At 46.2% G+C, this 24,601-nt stretch overlaps 1 protein-coding gene across 4 annotated transcripts in view; it reads left to right on the forward strand.

Annotated features, from left to right (window-relative positions):
• SEC24B (SEC24 homolog B, COPII coat complex component) overlaps positions 1–24,601 on the forward strand; it is a 277,839-nt gene that overhangs the window by 6,425 nt on the left and 246,813 nt on the right. For all 4 annotated transcript variants that reach the window (XM_030190801.1, XM_030190802.1, XM_030190803.1 and 1 more), the window contains exon 2: positions 6,065–6,778. In XM_030190801.1, coding sequence (XP_030046661.1) covers positions 6,065–6,778 — 714 coding nt within the window. The remainder of the gene's footprint in view (positions 1–6,064; positions 6,779–24,601) is intronic.

Below are 24,601 nucleotides of genomic sequence, written 5' to 3' on the forward strand. Positions count from 1 at the left end.
ACTGATCCTAACTAATGATAGAGCATTCCACAGAATCGGGTGTTCAACCATAAATTAGCTGCTTGATACACAGCCAATTTTATATATCAAAAGGAAGCAACATCTAGAAGGCTCTTTTCAGAAGAATGTAAAGCTCGTTAAGTTCTGTTTTGCTTTGGCCTTTGCAACTCTCAGTGAATTTGAGTCATGCTTTATCCAGACCAAGACTATGTGAACTGTGAAAGAATTTGGATACTGTGTGGCTGAAACTCCCCTTGAACCACATGATGCTGAAAGAAAATGGAATAGCTGTCCCAGAGGTGTCACCACTAGCAAGTTTCTGTGGAAGATGAGGGAACATTAACAAACTGGATAGAGATATGGCTTGGAAAGATAGGGGGGTGCAAGAAGACAGGAATTGAGACTGGCTAATATAGGGTTGGAGGAATTGGAAGGCCCAGATTATCATCCCATGGGAGCTCCTTGAGGTTATTGCCTTAGGATGGCTAGGGATAGTGCTAGCAACCCAACCCACTCATGGCCTGCCATGAAAACTATCACACTTGCATATAGCAATATAGGGTTGAGTGAGTGTGTATTGAGGAGAGAGGTTTGGGAGGCCAAAATGGGCTCAAGAAGGGAACAAATTGGAGAATTTGCTTCATTTTAGTTACACATGTTGATGCTTGGGTGCATCATTGCAGGGAAACCTCTGTTTCATTGCCAGGGGCTCTGGGCATCATCCGCTTTCTATGGCAAAGGTTTTGGCTGTCACACTGGAGTCTCTTTGCCAGTGGAGCCCTTGTTGAAAAATAGTGAAGATCATTGAATTAGAACATTGCGATACTGTGAGCGAGGGTTCAGGGTAGACCTCCAAATAGCACAAGCAAAGGTTTTGGAAGCAAGGTAAATACTTTATTCACTAAACCTGAGGCCTATTACTTTACAGAGTCAAGAACAAAAGGTAAAGTCTCTTAATTCAGAGGGAAAAGTCTTGACATGGGCTTGTGGCTGACAAGGCCCACACACAGTCCATGACCTTTGACTGCCATGCTCCAACTGGTCTGTAGAGGTCCCTTATTTTCACTGGGCCAGATAGGTCTGAGAACTGGGTTCACAAATATTCAAATAGAAAGGTTGGCTTACCTCAGCTAGGTCATAGCAGTTAGATGTACATAGTGCAGGCATATGCTAGAGATCACTTTTTTTGCTGTTCAGGGCCTCCTTAACCCCACTGTGTCTCTTCCTTTTTGTAGTTCCTTGTTCTTGTCCTTTTGGCTCCACCCCTCCCATTTCACTTGCTCTCTGGGCGTGACTAGAGTTTTTAAGGTAGTTCGAACTACCTGAGGGTTTATTCTTAAGGGTGAGGGGCAGTGTTCTATGCACCTGCTCACAATCATCTGTTCCATATTCTAGTTAGTTTTTTTTTTTTTTTTTAACTCAAATGACCATCTGCAACAGAGGTTTTCAACCCAGTCCTCCGGGCACACCCAGCCAGTCAATTTTCAGGATATTCCCATTGAATTCAATGGAAATATCCTGAAAACGTTGACTAGCTGGGTGTGCTCAGAGGACTGGGTTGAAAAGCTCTGGTCTTTGTCCGCTTTTTTATTAATGGGACATAGGGAAATACCTGATATGGTTACCTATAATTTCTTTTTTCAGTTTGTAAGATTTTTACTTTTCAACAATTCTTGCATTATTGGCACACCTGACTCATTCTATGCCTTGGCATGGCTGCTTCCAATTATTTATTTTCTCTGCTCAGTGCCAGTTGCTTTCCAACTTTAGTGACCTTTTCACTGCTTATTGCAGCTTCTGATTCTCTTTCCATGCCCCAATTAACACTATTCACACCTCTTCCCTCTCCTGCTTTCCTGGCAGGCCCTGCTAATGAGTTCCAGAAGGAACACTACACTTTACGTGGGATTTGTGACCAATTGTGTGCTTAGTGTTCCAGTGGCAGTCTTCCCACCCCTTCCTATGGATGTACAAAACTAAGAATTGCCATAGTAGGTCAGACCAAAGGTCCATCTAGCCCAGTATTCTGTTTCCAACAGTGGTTAATCCAGGTCACAAGTACCAATCTCAAAAAGTAGCAAGATTCCATGCTTCTTATCACCAGGAATAAACAATGGTTTTCCCAGTTTTGATTTTTTTGTTTATGGATCTTTTTTTTCCTTATGAGTTGTGATCCTCAAAATCATTTTGGTCACCCATCTCTGTACCTTTTTTTTTTTTTTAAATTCGGCTATACCTTTTCAGAGATGCCGCGACCAGAATTGCACGTGGTGTTCAAGGTGTGGTTGTAGAATGGAGCAGTATAGAGTTATTATATTTCTTAGCCTCTGCAGCAGATGAATCCAGAAACTGGTGGGTTGTGTCCGTCTACCAGCAAGTGAAGATAGAGAATACTCTACTGAAGACAGTACTCTTGAGAGCCCAGGGAAGATTGGTTGGAAGGTACTAGGAAGCTGTCAAGCCTGCTCGGCGTTGGCTTAGACGCAGGAATATTCTGCCAAAATATGCTTGCAGACCATTCACTAGATCAGTGCAGTACTCAGGATCAAAGACTGCTGACTGAGCTTTCATGCCTTGGAAAGGCTGCGTCTGGCACAGTAGCATAACAGACAGCTTTGGCCTTTGCCTGTCAAGGCTAAGGCGAAGCACTGATACATCCCCATCTGTTTAGACTGATCTGGCAAGGATGAATGGGAAGGTGAGATTGTTTACCTGATAATTTCCTTAAGTTCTACCGAACCAGTCCAAAGTCTCACACTGGAAGATCACGGCACCAGGAAATTCCTGACACTTGAAATCTGAGGCAGCTCAGCTTAGGTTGCCATAACATTTAATAATTAATCAGAAAAGGTTACTGTTCTCCTAAGGGCCATTCTTAATGGGAAGAAATGAGGATCTGAGCCTGATAGACATTGCCTGTGAGAAAAGGGACATATGTTTCCCAGCTATAACACTAGGTTCTGTACAGAGGGTGGTGCAGCCAGAAATCAATCAGTATTCTAGTGTTATAGTTGGGATAATATCTGTCCCTTCTCTCAGAGACATTGCCTTCTATCAGGCTCAGATCTTCACTTCTTCCCATCTGCTGGCAGAAGGGACATATCCCATTAATCTAGATTGGTTTGGCAGAACTTGAGGAAAAGAAATGGTCAAGTAAACCTTCAGCAGTGCTTTGCTACCATCTCATACAGGCCATGTTTGTAGAGTAATCTTGAAATTACTGAACAATCAATATTTTCACTGTCTTAGCCAAGCACTTCTGCATTTCTTTTAGTCATCTTATGCCTCACAGTGACCTCCATCACCAGTTCTATTAACCCATTACTACTAACTTTAGAGGGACCAGCTTGATCAAGGCAACATTTTGGGGAGTGCCAAATGGCTTCCACTTTACAATGATAGAACTAATGGTGCTTCGGATCCAAGATGGCGCCGTAGAGCGGATGTACGCCTAGAGAGCTCCTGTGCTCCAAGTGTGGTTTTTTTTTTAGCTGTTTGGTGCGTCCCAAGGAATGGGGAAACGAAAGGGGAAAACCAGTACCCCTTACGCCAGCCTACCTTGGAGGTCTATGGAATCCGGGTGTTTGAGAACCTAGAGACTACCTCAGAGATTATTGCGCCACTATCCGCGAACAGCAGCATCGAGGGAGTTACCTTGAGTTCTCCCTCGCAAGGCCTTACCCCACCGCAACCCGGAAGCAGTGCTGTGGTTAGCGCAAGCATGGAGACGCCCGAGATGGGTTTAGCCGGCCATGCGAGCGGAGAACTCCTTCACTGATCTTTCTCTCGGAGGAACAACTGCTGGAGGTTCGAGGGCGTCGTCGACGCCAGTCCAGACCAGAGAAAGTGCTCCCGGGGGAGCTTGCGGCCCGGTAAGACCCAAGATAGTTACATTGGAAACTCTCTCTGGGAGGCGATACAGGGGGTCAACTCATCTCTGGGAAAAATTGCGGAATCTCTCCGGAGAGAGACTATGGAACTTAAAAACAACGTCCAGCAGTTGTCCATGAAAGTAGAAGGACAAAAAAATGATTTAGAGAAAATTGAGAAAGAAATGAAAACTTCCAAAGAAATTACAACATTGTTGATTAAAGAGAAAAATGTTTCTAGTCGAAGAATGGAATCTCTTGAGAATCAACTCAAGAGAAATAATCTTAGGTTTTTGAATTTCCCAGTATCGGTATTTATCTCTCCTTTGGAACTACTTAAATATTATTCAGAAATTCTGAGTCTTTCAAGTGAGAATTATCCACCACTTACAAAAACTTTTTATATTAAAAGAAAGTTGAGAGAACCTGAACAAGTCCCAAGAGAATCTTTAAATTTGACTGAATTCCTAGAAACATCTGTGGAATCAGAACGTGCCACTTTGCTAGTTTCCTTCGCTTTTGAAATGGACAAAATTAATGTATTGCGTTTATATTTTCGTCACATGAATGAAGTTTTCATGGGAGGGAAGATTAATATTTTTCCGGATTTGTCTAGGAATACTCAATTGAGAAGGAAGGAACTCTTGGCTTTTAAGCCAAGAGTCCTAGCCCTAGGGGCAACCTTCTTTATTAAGTTCCCATGCAAATGTTTAATTTCCTATGAAACTAATAATTTCCTTTTCACAGATCCCATGAAACTTCAAGAATTTGTAATTGCTAAAGAGAGAATGAGAAGTCCCCCTGTAGTAGTCAACCAGATTAATGCAGCTGTCTGATTTTATTAGTTATAGTTTACTTGTACTTTAAGATTTTCCTGATTCTTGGATCATATATTGTGGACAATATAAATTTGAAAGTTTTCTTCTAGATATTTTGTCTATGTTAACTTTATATAATTTTCAGAGATTTCTGTTTTTTTTATGATCATTTGTTGATGTCATAAAATTATAATAACAAGAGAAATAAAAAAAAAAAAACTAATGGTGCTTCAAGGGATATGCAGACATATTGAAATTTTCTTAGCCTCCCCCCTCCCAGTCTGTTCCTTTAAATACCTTTGTCACCTAGCTTTGTGTTCAATATGTTTACATTTGCTTCATATTTCACTTCATACAACAGAAATAGCTTAATTCTTCTTCTTTCAGGAGCTCAGCTATTTAAGACAGTTTTTGTGAAAAAGACTTAAGCAATCAGATTTAAGTTATAAGAGGATACAGAATATAGTGGTCCAGATAACTACATATAAGAAGTTATGGGGTAGGGTGACACATTTGCATTTCAGTTTACACTGATTACCACTGGACTTTAGGATTCTCTTTAAAGTTTTATGCATAGTGTTTAAGGTTTTGCATGGGATGGGTCCGTTGTATTTGAAATGTAATTTAAGACTATTTTCTACAAAAGCATTACACTCTAAATATGTTTGATTTGCAACTTCCTTAAGCTAAGGACTTAGTTGTTAAGTACTCAATTAGTGCTTTTGAGGTGCTATAAGCTTTCTGTATTGTTGAAAATTTTGTCTGATTATATGACTTTCCATTGACGATTGAAAACTGTGGGACTCTGGGACTTTGAGGTGGGTGGGGGGGGTGATGGTATATTGTATGATGTAAGTTTTGATTGTGCAGAGTGGATTACGATAGTTAAAAACAATCTTTGGGCTGAAAGCATGGGCGATAAAAACACAAATTATTATTTGGTTTCTTATTCTTATTTTTGAATATTTCTATTACTGTTCTTTTATGTTGAAAGTGTAAAGTATGTTGTGTAGATTAGTAAAATACTCCTATTTTAACATATTTTGAATTGTATTTTTTACACAGTAGAATGTGAAAAATGTACAAAGCACTATATAATCTAAATGTGCACAGATTCAGGTAGTAAGGCAGAAGCAGTAAATGACCTCCAGAAAGTGTGGGATAAGTACAAAGGATCCCTAGCCCAATTATAAACTGGTATATATGGTTGTGCAACAAAAGTGAAATTGGGCAAACTGGAATAATGGTTCCTATAATTAGGCACCAAACTTATTTTTTAACTCTGAAGGTATAAAATATATTGTATCGCTGAACCACATCGTAAATAAGGTTTATTTCGTGTTTATAAATGTTTTGCTTTTTCATCATTCTTTTTAGGCCCTGTGCAGAATCGAATGCCACCACCAACTGGATATGAATTCTGTCCTCCAAACTACAGTGCTCCTTCAGGACCCTTCCCTCAAGTGCTGAATAAAGCTAATCCTGCACACTTGAATACCCAGTTTAGTTCCGGTTACTACTCTGCTGGCTATCCAGTGTCCACACCAAATGTCATGATGCCTGCTTTGGGCCCTGCTGCATTAAACACTCAGCAAGGATCCCTTTACAACAAACCACCTTCAGGCTCCTATCCTCTGGGCTCAACTCAAGCACCTTCCCAAGGAGTGAGTGTGTCTTCTGCACCACAGTTGCCCTCTGTGAATACTGGAACTGCACAACCATACTCCACATTCAGTGGGCACTACAATGCTTCAGCAGCACGTTGTGCTACCTCTTCAGTTATACCTCAGGGATATCCCTCTGCATCTAGCCATTATACAGTTCAGACTGCTTATAGTACTGTGTATCCCAATGTTTCTTATCCCTCCATTCCTGTGGCTAGTCAGTATGGACAAAGGTTTACATCCCAAAACGTTCCAACTGTTGGACAGTTTTCAGATAACATGTTACCTGCTCATAAACCAGCTGTTTCACGTCCGTCGCAGTATGATTCTGTGTCATGGCCAGCTACAAGCCAGCCACCAACTACAGGCGTTCTCAACAGTAACCATACTGGGTCCCTGACTTCAGAAAACAACCAAAAGAGAGCAGGTATTCTGAATAAGGGAAATATCTGAGTAGAGCACAAGGCAATTCTTGATTGCAGTCTGTTAAATTTGTGTGAGAAACACAATGTGGTTTGTAGACATGCACCTTAAGGCTGTTAAAACCATACTGTAGGACAGCAAATAGCACGCTGTTTTCTTGATTCAGCATACTAAATTACAACAGATGTTCAGCATAGTGAGCTGAATTCGTTGGTATCACAGTGCCTGCATCCCTCATGTGTATAATATTCAGTCATATTTAATTCTGTGTTATGGGGGTAGTATGATGAAGAGCGGTGCTCTTTGTTGTGCAGTCCTGTTCCTGGGTGTTTGGCAAGTAGTGTGTGTCTTTACTGACAGGACTAAGAAAACATTCACGTTACCAGGGAGAGGAGAGCCCCCATCTCCTAGCACATGCTTCTCCTGCAGTTGAGTTAAATATTATCTCAGTAGAACTATATTCTCACAGGGAAACACTTAAGCGTAGGCAGTGTTACGTTCTGCTGTGTTTGAACTTTTTTGACAGCTCATATAATTGATTCTCTGGGTAGCCTTTAATCTTTAGTGCTAATAGTGTAAAAAAGAGAGAGTATAAACAATTTATTAAATGAAATACAACTGAATAAGTAATGGTTGGATTAGTGCATTTGAACATGACAGCAGCAATTTGTATTCTAGCCCAACTGAAAAGGGGTTGAATGCCTTTCTGGGAATGAAATATTCTCCAAAAAATTTAATTAAAATGTGATAAAACTTAGAAAGGGAGCAAAAGGACACATTGTTTTGAGTTTGAAGATGGTGTAGATTGGACTAGGGATTTCAGAGAAATAAGCTGCCCCCCCCCCCCCCCCCCCCCCCCAGAAATGGCCTAATGCTTTTCTAAGTTCAATATTTTTTTGAAAATGTTTACAAATATAGGGTTACAGGAGGAAGAAAGGAGAAAATAAATGGAAGAGGGATGGAGCAAAAAAGGACTTAATTTATATAATATAATATATCATAGCAAATGTACTCTATCATTGGGGAAAAACAAAAAATTAAAAGAATGAAACAATCTTATAGGAAGAAAAAGAATGACATTACCGCATTTGAAAATAAGACAAGACAATGGTCAAATTTTTTGCAAACTCCCCCACCCCCAAACAAAAAAAAAACACCAATTGGCGTATAACATGTAATGATGAACTTTTCTCAGCTGCACAGAATTCATATTTATACAGAAGAGCTGTATTCCACCAAAGCTATAATTTAGAAAGTTGGCATCTTAAGAATGTTGCTGTTAGTAATTAATTTGATTGTGTACCGTATCTTGTTCCAAAAAAGCAAGGATGATTGAGCTGTCGAATAGCTTTTGCTCATATTTCCTGAAGAAGACTGACAGTGCCAGCAAAGATCATCTTGTTTGAGTTTGACCCTCCAAATTTTCCCAGGGGTCCAGTAGCATTATGCATGAAGAAATAGAGATTGAGGCATACTAGCAGAAAGTAATGGTCTGTTTACTTTGTTTCACAGGAGGAAGTATTGTGCAAGTCTGTAGGAATGCTAAAAGTTTTCTCTCTAAAAACTTTGTAAATAGTGGATACAACTTTGGATTCAGTAAGGATTAAATCACACCATGCGCAAATTGAAGCTGAGTCAGACAAAGAATTTATAAAATTAGCATTTGAAGATATAGCGTTGTGTAAAGTTGACCATTGGTGTTTGTGGGAAGACAATGCTGGAAACTCTGAAAATTACATTAACGTATTTCCAGTTAGCAGTTGATCCATAAATTGTGCTTCTGCCAGTTTTCCAGCATATAGGTATTATTTCTTAATCATGATCCTAGGATTATTCCAAAGACACACATGTTTTTCAGACAATAAAGAAATGTTAGTTTGTCCAATTGATGTAAAGCAGCCTTAGTTGCAGTTACTAAACCAAACTTCTTAAGACAAGGAGATAAACACATAGTGCCAAGTATAGAGAGCAGAATGGGATTGTATATCATTTCCTCAGCCTGCAGTCGGGGAGAATATATAACTTGGAATTGGAATATTGTAACCAATGAACACCATATTTAGCAAGTGAGGCTAGATGATGATGATGATGATAATAAGACAGTAATGTTTAAACCACCAAATTGCCTAGAAGCCTTTAATTTTCTTAAGGCAATACAAGGCTTCTTGTGTAACTGTATGGATGTATTAAGTTTCCGATCAAGCGAAGAATAGAATGCTTTGGGGCATAGTGCTTGGGGCTGCGTTCTTAGTATACTACTAGTAAAAAAGCCCCGTTTCTGATGCAAATGAAACGGGGGCTAGCAATGTTTTCTTCTGTGTGCATGTGGGAGTGTGTGTGTCCCTGCCCTCTGGCTCTCTCCCCTCCCCCCTCTGAGTCCTTCACTGTTACAGAGCCAGCGATTTGATTTCCTGCTCTGCTGTTTTCCTTCACTGACTGTTTGTGTTACAGAGAGGGCGGGGCAGACACTCATGGGGAAACTGGATATCTCTCCCCCTTCACACTTCCGGCTGGAGGCTTCATAGAACGTTGGTGTTGCCTTTTCTATAGAGAGATTCTTAGCAATAAAGGAAAGGTGTCTTTATTAATCACCAGCAACAGCACAAGAAATACTCTTGGCATTAGTAGTTTTACAGAACAGAGTCTAACAATAGGAAAGAAAGAATGAATGAAAGAAAGCTTTAAAGAATTAGTTCTTACAAGGGGGGGGGGGGGACCCCCCTGGAAATATGCTGTGGCAAGGATATGAAACTCTACTGCCAGCTGGACTATTTCAAAGTCTCTTTAGATTAGCACTTATATACCCTTCCCATCACAAAGGACCACCTCATATATCACCCAATCAGCAATCCTGCAAGTACATAGGAGACCTGTGATAGGGCATTAGTGTCCTTGCCACACCTCTGCTCAGTAACAAACAGTTGGGATCTCATGACAATGGTCTTGTCAGTTTGTGGTCAGCCAGAAATTCCTCTCTTGTAACTATCAGTGGAAACTCTCACAGAAACACAAACAGAAATAAGCAGACCCAAAAGAAAAGACCAGAAAATTCCAGAACAATAGTGATGGTAGCATGGAGAGGATATAGTTTTGGGGCTAATGTCATCTTGACTGAAGAAATTGTACCTAACCAGGATAGTTTTAAGGGTGACCAAGAAGAGATAACTTGGTCGACAATCTATTTAATTTTTGAACAATTTAAAGTCCGGATTGAATTGATGTGCACTTTTCTGACCACTGACAGGTCATTTATGACCTATGAACTGCATGGCTAAAAAGATTCAAAGTGCCTCAGAACTGTATTTTCTGAAAAGCTGACTTTCTGCTGAGAGCTGCAAGGTCATGCTGACCCAGCAAGGAGCACTCTTCCCCCACCCTGACAGAGCTGGTGCCACTAGTCCTACCATTCGCAAGGACACAATGATGAATATACAGTTTGAGAAAGAAGAGTGTTAAGGGTTAGATAGTACTCTCATAAGACCTGTGTGCTGGGGAATCCATATAACGGAATGGCGTCTATAATTCTCTGTAAAAGAAAACTTGGACCTATTTTAAGATGCTGAGTTTCATAAACAATGAGATTAGTATGTACCATTCTATGTAAACAAGGTGACACAGAAATTAGCTGATGTAACACGTAATTTAGCTGACATCGCAAGTTGTAGACTGGATGGGAGGGGGATTGGTGCTCAATTCACTGTATATAAGTGGCTGTTGTATTCTATGTAGTTAGAGGGGGTGAGATGGCTACAGTGGTCTCTCTCCCTCTCGTAACAAATGCTGCCATTTGTTATGACCTAATTACCTAATTCCCTAATTACTTTACCTAATACCCTACCTAATTTCCAAATTACTTTATCTAATTCCTTATCTAACTACCTAATTACTGTCTAATCTACCTATTCCATATCATCAAGCTGATCAATCCATAGACTGGTGGGTTGTGTCCATCTACCAGCAGGTGGAGATAGAGAGCAAACTTTTGCCTCCCTATATGTGGTCATGTGCTGCCGGAAACTCCTCAGTATGTTCTCTATCTCAGCAGGTGGTGGTCACACACAGCAGCAGCTCTGGCTAGGCCTCCAAGCCTAATTCTTAGGTTTTGTTGAGTGCCTGGGGTTGAGGGCTCTTTTGAGCAAGTGCAAACCTGGTGGTGCCAGGTCCCTCCTTTTCTCCCCCCTCCCGCTGGCTCCGTTAACAAAAAAAAAAAAAAAAAAAAAAATTTTGAACGTCCTTAAAGGTGTTTATTTCGACGTTTATTTAAACGTTTATTGCAGCTACTCACTGGGACACCAGGTCGTTACAGCTCGGAGCGGCAAGCAGGTAATTTTTACCTTTTTATAGCGGGCAGGGGGTTCCCCGATTCTTCTCCTCGTGGCATATGGCGTCGGAGGGCGAGGGCGCAAAGAGTCGCTCCCCGGATCGCTTGAGCGCTTCTAGAGGGGATGCGGGGGTCTTAAAGCCTGATTCGCCCTTGTTGGGTGACAGTTTCGTGACCGATGAATGTCCCGGTCCTTCCTCCGGCGTGGCGGTTTTTCCCGCCATAAACGCCCATCCCCCGCTCCTCGCCTCCGCCATCTTGGCCGGCCACGCGGCTCGGACGGCTTCTTCGTGGGCCGCCCTTGAGGTTGGAGACATTAATGCCATGAACGCCCTTAATTTGGGCGACGGCACAAAAGCGGCTAAAGTTAAGCGCCGTTCTTCCCGCGCGGCTCCTTCGCGGAGTGTCGCGCCGGACGCCATTTTGGATGCGCAGCATGTCTCTCCCCCGCTCTTGCGAGCGCCGGTTGAGGGTGCGTCTAGGGCTGTAGCCCAGGCTGCGGAAGTGCACAGTCTGGGGGGTTTCTCCCCCGAGTTTGTTTTGCTGCTGCATCAGGCCTTCCTTATGCAAAACGCTGCCCCTGCTCCCTCGTCTGGTAAAGAGGTTGAGGTTCCCAGAGGTAAACGCCCTCGGGTTGATTCCCAGGCCTTGGAGGACTTTGTCTCCTCCGATGTAGATGAGGGCAGCGTATCTGAGTTCTCCCAACGGTCCTTTGCGGATTCCTTGGAGGAGACGGATCCCCGCTCGGATGCAGCGGATGACCCCTCTGCAGCGCGGCTTTTTAGCTCAGAGGATTTGCCCAACCTGTTGATACAGGCCATGGACACTTTGAAGATTTCCTCTCCGGAGGACGTCTCTCCCTCAGCCCCTGTTGGCTCTGCCATTATGCTGGGGACGAAGCGCCCGCCTAGAACCTTCCACGTGCATGATGCCATGCACACCTTAATTTCGGCTCAATGGGATGTCCCTGAAGCGAGCCTTAAAGTGGCTAGGGCTATGTCCCGCCTCTATCCTTTGACAGAAAGTGAACGTGAGGCCTATCTGTGGCCTACCTTGGATTCTTTAATCACTGCGGTGACTAAGAAAACGGCGTTGCCGGTGGAAGGTGGCACGGCCCTAAAGGTCGCCCAAGACAGAAGATTGGAGGCGGCCTTAAGGTCGTCCTTTGAGGCGGCTGCTTTAAGTTTGCAGGCCTCAGTTTGCGGTTCCTATGTGGCCAGGGCGTGCCTGATTATGGTGCAGCGGGCTTCCCCCTCGGATCATTCCTTGAGGGCTGATTGGCCGGCCCTGGAATCGGGCTTAGCCTATTTGGCAGACTTGCTGTATGATGTCTTGAGGGCCTCAGCTAAAGGCATGGCTCAGACAATCTCTGCGCGGCGGTGGCTTTGGCTGAAACATTGGTCTGCTGACCATGCCTCTAAATCCCGCCTGGCTAGATTGCCTTTTAAAGGCAAGCTGCTCTTTGGGGTCGAGCTGGACAAAATCGTGACCGATCTCGGCACGTCTAAGGGCAAGAAGTTACCAGAGGTCAGGGCTCGGGCTAGTACTCGTCCCGGTACCTCCAGAGGACGGTTTCAGGAAGCCCGTCGGTACCGCCCGGGCAGGTCGGGCTCTTCTGCCTCCTCTTCCTTCAAGAGGAACTTCTCCCCCAAGCAGCATTCCTTTCGCAGAGACCGCTGTCCCGGAGGTGCTCCCTCCGGTCCTCCCCCAGGGTCTCGTACCCAATGACGGGGCCTTGGTCCACACCCCAGTGCAGATTGGAGGACGGCTGTCCTCGTTTCTGGGCGAGTGGACCACAATAACTTCAGACGCGTGGGTGCTGGAAGTCATCAGAGACGGCTACAAGCTAGAGTTCTGCCGACCCTTAAAAGACGGGTTTGTACTCTCTCCCTGCAAGTCTCCGGTCAAAGCTGTGGCAGTGCAGCAGACTTTGGACAATCTGATCCGCCTGGGTGCGGTCGTTCCGGTGCCAGAAAGTCGGCTTGGCAAGGGGTGTTACTCCATTTACTTTGTGGTACCAAAGAAAGGAGGTTCTGTCCGGCCTATCCTCGACCTCAAAGGGGTCAATCGGGCCTTGAAAGTGCGGCACTTTCGCATGGAGACTCTCCGCTCTGTTATAGCGGCAGTGAAGGCAGGGGAGTACCTGGCATCCTTGGACATCAAGGAAGCGTACCTGCATATTCCCATCTGGCCTCCTCATCAACGCTTTCTGCGTTTTGCAGTCCTGGGCCGACACTTCCAGTTCAGAGCCCTCCCGTTCGGGTTGGCTACTGCTCCGCGGACCTTTTCCAAAGTAATGGTGGTCATCGCGGCCTTCCTGTGAAAGGAAGGAGTACAAGTCCATCCTTATCTGGACGACTGGTTGATCCGAGCCCCCTCTTATGCAGAGTGCGGCAAAGCTGTGGACCGGGTAGTTGCTCTTTTGAGCTCCCTGGGATGGATCATCAACTGGGAGAAAAGCCAGCTGCGCCCGACTCAGTCCCTGGAGTATCTGGGAGTTCGATTCGACACCCAAGTGGGCAGAGTGTTCCTGCCAGACAATCGGATTGTCAAACTTCAGGCTCAGGTGGACCAGTTCCTAGTAGCCTCTCCTCTTCGGGCTTGGGACTATGTGCAGCTGTTGGGCTCTATGACGGCCACGATGGAAGTAGTGCCCTGGGCCAGGGCTCATATGAGACCACTACAACAATCTCTGCTGCAGCGCTGGACTCCGATGTCGGAGGATTATGCTGTGCGCCTTCCCTTGGACCCAGCAGTGCGCAAGGCGCTGAGCTGGTGGATGCAGACAGACAAGTTGTCTGCGGGAATGCCTCTGGTGACCCCGGAGTGGATTGTCGTCATGACGGACGCCTCTTTGTCGGGCTGGGGAGCCCACTGCTTGGGAAGGACAGCGCAGGGGCTCTGGTCTCCTGCAGAGGCAAAGTGGTCTATCAACCTCCTGGAACTCAGAGCCATTCGGTTGGCGCTTTTGGAGTTCATCCCGGTACTGGTGTTGAAGCCGGTACGGGTCCTGTCGGACAGTGCCACGGCTGTGGCCTATGTCAACCGCCAGGGAGGTACCAAGAGCGCCCCTCTAGCCAAGGAGGCTATGAATCTATGCCAGTGGGCAGAAGCGAACCTGGAGCAGCTGTCAGCGGCCCACATTGCCGGAGTCATGAATGTCAAGGCGGACTTTCTCAGTCGCTATACCTTGGAGCCCGGAGAGTGGCAGCTATCTGCTCAGGTGTTCTTGGACATCACGAAGCGCTGGGGCCAGCCGAGCCTAGATCTGATGGCGTCATTGGCCAATTGCCAAGTGCCGCGCTTTTTCAGCAGAGGACGGGACCCTCGATCCCTGGGAGTAGATGCTCTTCTCCAACAGTGGCCGACTCAAGAGCTTCTCTATGTGTCCCCGCCCTGGCCCATGTTGGGCAGGGTGCTAGACCGGGTGGCAAAGCATCCCGGCAGGGTAATCCTGGTGGGTCCGGATTGGCCCAGACGTCCCTGGTATGCGGACTTGATCAGGCTCTCAGTCGACGATCCTCTGCGGCTGCCAGTGGAGCAGGGCCTGTTACATCAGGGTCCCGTGGTGATGGAGGATCCCTCCCCCTTTGGTCTTACGGCCTGGCTATTGAGCGGCAGCGTCTGAGAAAGAAGGGCTTCTCAGACAAGGTCATCGCCACTATGCTGAGAGCGAGGAAGCGCTCTACTTCTACTGCTTACGCCAGGGTTTGGCGTATATTTGCAGCGTGGTGTGAAGCAGGCTCACTTTCTCCCTTCACTGCTCCAATTTCTTCAGTGTTGGCGTTCCTGCAAGAAGGTCTGGAGAAAGGCCTGTCGCTCAGTTCCCTTAAAGTCCAGGTAGCGGCTCTGGCTTGCTTCAGGGGCCGCCTGAAGGGTGCTTCCCTGGCTTCGCAGCCAGATGTGGTGCGCTTTCTCAAGGGAGTTAATCACCTGCGCCCTCCTCTGCACTCAGTGGTGCCTGCGTGGAATCTCAACCTGGTGCTAAGAGCATTGCAGAAGCCGCCTTTTGAACCCTTGTCGAGGGCATCTCTGAAAGACCTGACATTGAAAGCAGTCTTTTTGGTGGCTATCACTTCAGCCAGAAGAGTTTCCGAGCTCCAGGCGCTCTCATGTAGAGAGCCTTTTCTGCAGTTCACTGAGGCAGGAGTGACTATTCGCACAGTGCCTTCCTTCCTGCCCAAGATTGTTTCTCGCTTCCATGTGAATCAGCAGCTCTGTCTCCCTTCCTTTCGTAGGGAGGACTACCCAGAGGAGTACTCTGCTCTTAAATATCTGGATGTGAGACGAGTCATCATCAGATACTTGAAAGTGACCAATGATTTCCGGAAATCGGATCATCTGTTTGTCCTGTTTGCAGGTCCTCGTAAGGGTCTGCAGGCTGCTAAGCCTACAGTGGCAAGATGGGTCAAGGAAGCCATTGCAGCGGCTTATGTGGCCGCGGGGCAGGTGTCGCCTATCCAGCTGAAGGCTCACTCCACTAGAGCTCAGGCGGCCTCGATGGCAGAGGCCGGGTCCGTCTCCTTGGAAGAGATATGCAAGGCGGCAACTTGGGCTTCGGCTCATACATTCTCCAAGCATTACCGCTTGACTGTGGCTGCACGGGCGGAGGCCCGGTTTGGAGCTTCAGTGTTGAGGTCAGGGATTTTAATGTCCCGCCCTGGGTGAGTACTGCTTCGGTACATCCCACCAGTCTATGGATTGATCAGCTTGATGATATGGAAGGTAAAATTATGTATCATACCTGATAATTTTCTTTCCATTAATCATAGCTGATCAATCCATAGCCCCTCCCAGATATCTGTACTGTTTTTATTCTGGTTGCATTTCAGGTTCAAGTTTAGTCTTCAGTTACTTCAGAAAGACTTCGTGTTCAAGTTTTTTCACTTGGATTCTTCAAGAGTTGAGACGAGTTTGTGTTACAGTGAGCTGCTGCATTCCTCTCCCCTCCGTTTTACGGGGCTGGATTGAGATTTAAATTCTGCCGGCACTCCCTCCCGCTTCGTGCGGCTGTAGGGCAGCTTTGTACCCCTCCCACTTCGGCGGTGTTAGGGTCAGTCAGCTCCTCCCGCGGTTGCGGTTGCAGGATAAGCCAGATCCCCCCGCATCGGCGGGTGTGGTGTCCCTCCCCCGCTCCGCGGGGATGAGCTGGACGGATTCCCCTCCCCCACTTGTGTGGGGATGAGCTGGGTTAATTCCCCTCCCCCGTTTCGGCGGTGGTGAGCTGGGCAGAGTGTCCCTTCGTGGGTGTAATTCTCTAAGTGCTGAGTCCTGCGGATGGAGCTTTGATATCGACATACTGAGGAGTTTCCGGCAGCACATGACCACATATAGGGAGGCAAAAGTTTGCTCTCTATCTCCACCTGCTGGTAGATGGACACAACCCACCAGTCTATGGATTGATCAGCTATGATTAATGGAAAGAAAATTATCAGGTATGATACATAATTTTACCATTGCTCTGTCCAATTACTGTCTAATTACTTTACCCAATTACTTTGCCCTGCCTAATTACTTTGCCTAATTGTTTTATTGCCTAATTTGTTTAATTGCTTTATCATCTGATTGCTTTGTTATCTATACTGGAATAAAGACTATCCCTTTGGAAGGAAAATAGCCTCTGTCTTTGCTGTCACCCCATAACTCGGAGGTGGCTGGTCCATTGTATCTGGGGTGGGTGTAAGGCGGTAGAAACCCTATTTGCCCCATATTTCCAAATGGTATATTTCCTATGGTAGGTAGAAATATATCAGAGAAATAATTCCCACATAATTACAGCCCTCACTGATACCAGGTTGTCAGAGGGGGCCACATAAGCCCAGACTTCACTAAAAACAGGATCTTTATAAATAAGGATACCTAGATATTTGGAGGCTTTATGTGCCCAGACATATTGCATTTGTTGGAAGTCTGAGGGGAAGGATTGATTTAGTAGAATAATTTTGGATTTGTCCCAATTAACTTTATAACTAGGGAATATTCTGATAGTAGTTTAATGAATTCTTGCAGAGATTCACAAGCTTTTGTAAGAAAAAGCAGAACATCTGCTTAAGCGACCAATTTAATTTGGTGTTGGTTGGGATGCCATGAATTAGCTGAGATTGGCAGATAGAAGATAGCTAAGGTTCAAGGACCAGATTGAAAAGTGTTGTGAGTGTGGGCAGTCTTTGACATGTATGACATTTTAAGGGTATATCATTAGAAAGGGAGTCATTTACTAGGACTCTAGAAATATGGGATTCCAGTAAAGAACTTGAATCCAAGAGATAAAGTTATCACCAAGCCCATACCATTTCAGAACCCAAAGGAGGAGAGACCATTGTACTCGATCGAAAACTTTTTCAGCATCTAAGGCAATTCCAGTCACAGATTCAGAGATATTTTGTTGCCATAAAGTTAATACCATGAAATAAGTTATCACCAGTAAATCTATTTTTAATAAATCCAACTTGATCACAGTAGATCAGTAGGCCATTGATTTTTGTTAAGATGTTCAGTAAGAATTTTAGCTAGAATTTTGTAATCAATATTCAGTAACGAAATAGGTCTGTAGTTTTGAACTTTGCATGGATCTCTGCCAGGTTTTTGGATAAGAATGATAATAGTTTTTGTAAATTTATGCTGCTGGTCGGGGTGTTCTCTCATATAATGGAAGTGTTTTAGGAGATGTGGTAGTAGAATAATACTGAATTTTTTTTATAAAATTCGGTAGTTAGACTGTCTGGTCCTGAAGCTTTGTTAGTGGTTAAACATGATATAGTATCTAGTATCTGTTTAGTAGTGATAGGGGAATTTCTTTAAGGCTGGAGAGAGAGAGATGGGTTTTATCTAGGTCCTGAGCAGACCCTGTTGAAGAGCTTAGAATAGAAATCTTCAAATACTGCAGTCTTGCCTTTGGTGTCGGTTATAATTTGACCTTGACTAGACTTTAAGGAAGGAATATGTTCTTTAGATCGTTTACCTTTTAGACATTTGGCAAGTAGTTTACCCATGTTGTTATCACCTGAATAGTGGCCGGAAGATTGGATAAAGAAGTCATCTCTGGCTTTCACAGATTATATTCATATTTTGCTTTAATAAGTTTGAATATGTATGGGTCAGATGAAGTCGTATAAGTGGATTCAAGTAATCTTACAATAAAGTTTGTTTCTATGCAATGCCAGCTTACTTATTGCTTTGCCTCTAAAAGTAGCTATAGCTTTATAAGCCTCCCATATAGTTGTTGGGGAAATATCTCCAGAGGAGTTCCTATATAAAAAAAAAAAAAACCTCTTTTGGTAAGGTCCTTGTTGTTTAATATTCCATTATTAAATCTCCTTTTGATACTTAATTTTTTTTTTTAGAGGATTGTTAATTCAGATGGAGATACATAGCTGCATAAGGGGGTGTAGAGTGGAATTAATGAGTACAGAGCACAGAACTGGAATCTCCTTGTGGAATGAACTATCTGGCCAGCTTTGGCGATGCTCTGACCTTAAGCAGTTTAAAAACATTTTTGAAAACAAAACTGTTTTGTTTCTGCATTTTGGTAATTATACATGAGTCTTCTGTTTGATGCTGAGTAATGTTTTTGTATTTGTGGTTGATTATGAATGTTCTTATGGAAACCACCTAGTTATAGGTGGTATAATTTTTTTAAATAAATAAGAGTATTGGATATGAAAAATAGTCTTTTCTAGAATAGGTATTATATGGGGGGAGAGAAATGTGTATAATCTTTCTCAGTGGGATGGAGTATCCTCTATGTGTCAATTAGGTTAGCATTAAGAATCACATTTTTCAGTTCAAGCAACATTTTGAATTTGGCTGGTTTTTATGTTGAGGTTCTATCTATGCAATAATCCAAAGGTTGATTGAAGTTGTCTGCAATGATCAGAGATCCCATTTGGTGTTGTAGTAAAGTTAGGTATAGTGATCTCATAAACTCAGGCGAATCTGTCACAGGTGTGTATACATTTAAACTGTATAAGGTAGAGAATTAATATTAGCACAAACAAGAGACTGTCTATCATCAGATTCAGACATGGACTTTACAATTTGAGCTTTTACTAAAGAATGAAATAAAATAGATACGCCTCTTATTTGTAGCTGGTGAATGAGAAAGATGGGTGAAGCCAGGAAGAAAAAACTTGTTGCATTTGTTTACTATGTGTTTCTGGTCACTGTGTAAAGATTTGAGATAATTAGCAATTTCCATGTCATGAAGCAGATGAATCCATTACGAGTGGGTTGTGTCCATCAACCAGCAGGGGGAGATAGAGCACTGAAAAACCATAGTGCCTCATGGCAGGCTAGCTGCATCTGCCTCTTCAGTATTCTCTACCTGCTTCAGAAATTCTGCCTGGGGTGGCTCCTGTGCTTTTGCCAGTTGTAGCAGGGGTGTTGTGGCTGATGGTGCCCACTTTAAAGGCAAATAGGTTAGCCCTTTCCCTGCCTTACCCGGCCCCTGATGTGGAAGTAGACAAATGGGCAAGCCCTGTCCCTGTCTTTGCCCACGCTGTGGATGCAGGCACATAGGTTCGCCCTTTCCCTGCCTTTCCCACGCTACTGATCCTCCGGAGTTGGAAATTTGCCTCTTTCGCTGTTGCCTCAAACTTTCCTCACAGCGTTAAAAAAAGAAAAAAAAGTTGCGTCGCGCTTTGGCGCTGTGATCCCAGAAAAGAGGTTTTCTTCTGATTGTGCAGCATGACCGGAGACTCGGTCTGGTGAGGTAAGAGCATTTTGTAGCTCCTCCGGGGAGGGCCCACGTTTGGGACGATTTTTGCGCGAATCCACAATTTTGAATTTCCACCGCTTTTGGCGATGGCTGCTGAGAAAGTTAAGCGCTGTTCCATTTGTGGCAAGCGCAAATCTGCAGCAGGGCTCTGTAAGGCGTGCTTTTCAGACAGTAGAGCCGGCCCGAGCATGGCGAGCGATGTTCCTTCCTGCTCCGTGGAGCTGGCAGCGGGCGCCATTTTGGAACAGCATGGCGCGACCCCTGCTGAGGCGGAGGGGTTTGATCCTGGAGGGGCGCCTCGTGTGGAGGCTGATAAAAGAGCTGTTTCCCCCAGACTGGAACCGGGAGGCCAGGGTGAGCAATTTTCCCCTGAATTTGTTTTATTGCTGCATAATGCATATCTGTTAAAAAGAGCTCTTCCGCAGGGGTCCCCTGTGGTCCTGCTTTCTGTATCCCCTCCAGTGGAGTCTGGCCTTGGTTTACCGTCAGGCACGTTTTCCCCTGACATGCCCGCAAGACAAGCGCAGAAGGGTGGATTCCCCTTCAGAGAGTGGCGGAACCCCCCCCCCCCCCCCCTGTGGTCGGGATGTGAGGACTCTGAGGGGTCTGGCAGGCCTTCGTGGTCTGGAGAGCCAGAAGAAGGTGCAGGATTGCCACCGGATCCAGATGATCCTTCCGCGGTGAGGATTTTCCACCGCGATGAGCTGCCAGCGCTTATTACTGATGCCTTGCAGGTCCTCTCTATAGAAGACCCTGGGAGTACTGAGACCTCCTCCGGTAATCCGAGGATGGCAAGTACTAAGAAGCCTGCTCGAGCCTTTCCTTTGCGTGACTCCATCCAAGAGCTTATCACGGCTCAATGGGCTGACCCCGAGGGGCCTTTGAAAGTCGCCAGGGCTATGGGGCAGTTATACCCTTTAAGTGAGGAGCATTTGACGCACCTAGCAGTGCCTAAAGTGGATGCCCTGGTCACGGCTGTGACAAAGAAAACTACCCTCCCAGTGGAAGGAGGAGTTGCCCTGAAGGACACGCAGGACCGTCGCCTGGAGGCATCTATGAAACGGTCCTTTGAAATTTCAGGCCTATCCTTACGGGCATCTGCATGCAGCTGTTACGCTGCCCGAGCCTGCCTCGCTTAGTTGCAACAGGCAGTGGAACAGCCCGGAGATGGAGCGGAGCCCCTTTCGGAGGTGGCACCGCGTATGGAGTCGGCCTTGTCATTTTTGGCTGACGCCCTTTATGATCTGGTCAGAGCTTTGGCTAAACAAATGGCTGTAGCAGTGGCGGCTCGCCATCTTCTGTGGCTACGGCATTGGGCAGCTGACATGGCCTCTAAGCAAAGGTTGGTGAAGTTGCCCTTTCAAGGCCTTCTCCTGTTTGGTAAGGAGTTGAAGAAAATTGTGAAAGGCCTGGGGGATGCCAAACCCCAGCGCTTACCCGAGGATAGGCCGCGGCCTTCTTCCAAGGGTCAGGCGGTTCCCTCCTCTTACAGACCTCGCTTCCGTGAAGCTAGAAGGTACCGCCCGGGGCGTTCTGCTGGGTTCACTTTGCGTGCCCATTTTCAGCAGAGGAACTCCTTTCGCTCGGACAAACGTTCCGCAGCAGCAGGCTCAAGACCTGGAGTTCAATGGCGACCCTCTCAATGATGGTGCGCCGGCCCCCTCCTCGATTCCTGTGATAGGAGGACGACTTTCCCTCTTTTTCGAGGAGTGGGCCAAGATTACCTCAGATCAGTGGGTCTTGAACCTGATCAGAGAAGGCTACAGAATAGAATTCAATGCCCCGATAAGAGACATGTTTGTGGAGTCCCGATGCGGTTCTGCCGCCAAACGGGCGGCGGTAAAGGAGACCTTGCAAGGCTTGATACATATAGGGGCGGTTTCCCCCGTGCCTTCCGCCGAATGCAGCTCTGGCCGTTACTCCATTTACTTCGTGGTGCCGTGAAAAGGAGGGTCTTTTCGGCCTATTCTAGACTTAAAAGAAGTCAACAAGTCTCTGAACGTGCAGCATTTTCACATGGAAACCCTGCGCTCCGTCATAGTGGCAGTACAGCCAGGAGAGTTTCTCACGTCTCTGGACCTGAAAGAAGCTTACTTGCACAAACCAATTTGGCCCCCGCACCAGAGGTTTCTGCGTTTTGCGGTGATGGGAAAACATTTCCAGTTTCGGGCCTTGCCTTTTGGCCTCGCCACAGCTCCCCAAACCTTTTCCAAGGTAATGGTGGTAGTAGCTGCTTTCTCAGGCGAGAGGGTATCCGGTTTCAACTGTACCTAGATGACTGGCTCATCAGAGCAGACTCTGTAGAAGAGAGTCATCAGGTTTCAGCCAGAGTGGTCTCAGTACTGCAATCTCTGGGCTGGGTCGTCAATATAGCCAAAAGTCACCTGACCCCCTCTCAATCTCTAGAATATTTGGGGGTCCGGTTCGACACAGCCTCGGGGATGGTCTTCCTACCCGAGCAAAGGTGGTGCAAGCTTCAGAACCAGTTCCGTCTGCTCCTGAGGATGCCTCGCCTGCGAGCTTGGGACATAGTCCAGCTGTTGGGGTCGATGACGGCCACTTTGGAAATGGTGCCTTGGGCGAGAGCGCACCTGAGACCTCTGCAGTGTTACCTGCTTCAACGGTGGACTCCAATATCTCAGGATTATCAATGCAGACTCACGTGGCTCCCTGTGGCCTGGCTCAGTACGGAGTGGTAACTCTAGACAGCATGCTGCGGCGAGGAATGCCGTTAGCGCTCCCTGATTGGTGCCTGGTGGTAACAGATGCCAACCTGAAGGGCTGGGGTGCACATTGCCGGCGAAGGCATGCCCAGGGTCTTTGGACACCCGAGGAGTCGGAGTGGTCCATCAATCGCTTGGAGTTGAAAGTGATTTTCCAGGCGCTTCTGGCCTTTCAATTGACCCTGGAAGGATTGGCTGTCAGAGTTCTGTCGGACAACACGACAGCAGTGGCCTACATAAATTGCCAAGGAGGCACTCGGTGCATAGCACTAGCAGCGCAGGCCACGCAGATTTGCCACTGGGCCGAGCTTCATCTGTAGTTTCTGTCAGCAGCTCATATTGCAGGTCAGAGCAACGTGCAAGCCGATTATCTGAGCAGGAATCAGATCGACCCAGCGGAGTGGGAACTTGCAGACGAAGTATTCCTGCAGATATGTGCCAAATGGGGAAAGCCTGTAATGGATCTTATGGCGTCAAGCACAAATGCCAAAGTCCCATGCTTCTACAGCAGATGGAGAGATCCTCGCTCGGCAGGGTTGGATGCCTTGGCTCAACCCTGGCCTCAGGGCCTCCTGTATGTGTTCCCTCCATGGCCCTTGATAGGGTGAGTACTCCTGCGGATTCGGCTCCACCAAGGAGAGGTGGTTCTCATTGCCCCGGATTGGCCCAGTAGGCCGTGGTATGTGGACCTCCGCCGGATGCTGGTAGAGGATCCCCTGCATTACCTCTGGTACCGAACCTGTTGTCGCAGGGTCCGGTGACCATGGAGGACGCCTGCCGCTTTGGTCTTTCGGCATGGCTATTGAGAGGGCGCAATTGAGAGACAAGGGATATTCCAGTAAAGTCATTTCCACTCTCCTACAGGCCCGCAAGCGTTCCACTTTCGTGGCTTATGCCAGGATTTGGCGCCAATTTGAGCTTGGTGTGCTTCTAAAGTGATTACACCCATGCGGGCTTCTGTCTCGCTGATACTTGTCTTTTTGCAGGATGGTTTACAAAAAGGCTTGGCCTATAATTCCCTGTGTGTTCAAGTGTCAGCCTTAGCATGTTTTCGAGGGAAGGTCGCTGGCCTCTCTCTGGCTGCTTGCCCGGATGTGACACAGTTTCTTAGAGGGGTGCTTCGGCTCCATCCTCCCGTGCGGGCTCCGTGTCCGGCCTGGAACCTGGGGTTAGTTTTAAAGGCCCTTCAGTGTTCGACCTTCGAGCCGCTTAGGCGAGCTTTGAAGAAGGATGTGACCTTAAAGACGGTCTTTTTGGTAGCCGTGACATCGGCGAGACGAGTATCTGAGCTCCACGCGCTGTCCTGTCGAGACCCATTTCTGCAATTCTCAGAGTCCGGAGTAATGGTACGTATGGTGCCTTCCTTCATGCCTTAGGTGGTTTCAGCGTTTCACCTAAACCAGCCTATTTTCCTGCCCTCCTTTTCTAAAGAGGAGTTTCCAGAAGCCTATGGGCAGTTGCACCTTCTGGATGTGCGAAGGGCTCTGTTGCAATAGCTGCGCATCTCAAATGCCTTCAGGACCTCTGACCATCTTTTTGATCTTTTGTCAGGTCCGCGCAGAGGGTCTCCAGCGTCTAAGGCCACTATAGCCCGTTGGCTCAAAGAAGCTATCTTTTCAGCATATCTGCTACCTGGCCGGCCTCCGCCTGAAGCCTTTAAGGCACATTCTACAAGAGCAATTTCCTCTTCTTGGGCTGAAACTGGAGCACTCTCTCTTCAAGAGATATGTAGTGCAGGTACTGGGCTTCTAAGCTCTCGTTTGCCCGACATTACAGGCTGCATGTGGCTGCCTGGAGAGACGTGCATTTTGGAGCACAAGTGCTGGCGCGTGGTGTGGCTTGTTCCCACCCTATCTAGGGATTGCTTTGATACATCCCACTCGTAATGGATTCATGTGCTTGATGACAAGGAAGGGAAAATTAGGTTCTTACCTTGGTAATTTTCTTTCCTTTAGTCATAGCAGATGAATCCATGAGCCCTCCCTCTGTGGTTCATTATGTGATTCATGTTAATTTTAAGTCCAGTTTTTCCTGTAGATATGTTCTCTCATTGGGAGAAGTTGGAAA

Source organism: Microcaecilia unicolor, chromosome 2 (assembly GCF_901765095.1).
Source record: "Microcaecilia unicolor chromosome 2, aMicUni1.1, whole genome shotgun sequence".
Classification (NCBI taxonomy): domain Eukaryota; kingdom Metazoa; phylum Chordata; class Amphibia; order Gymnophiona; family Siphonopidae; genus Microcaecilia; species Microcaecilia unicolor.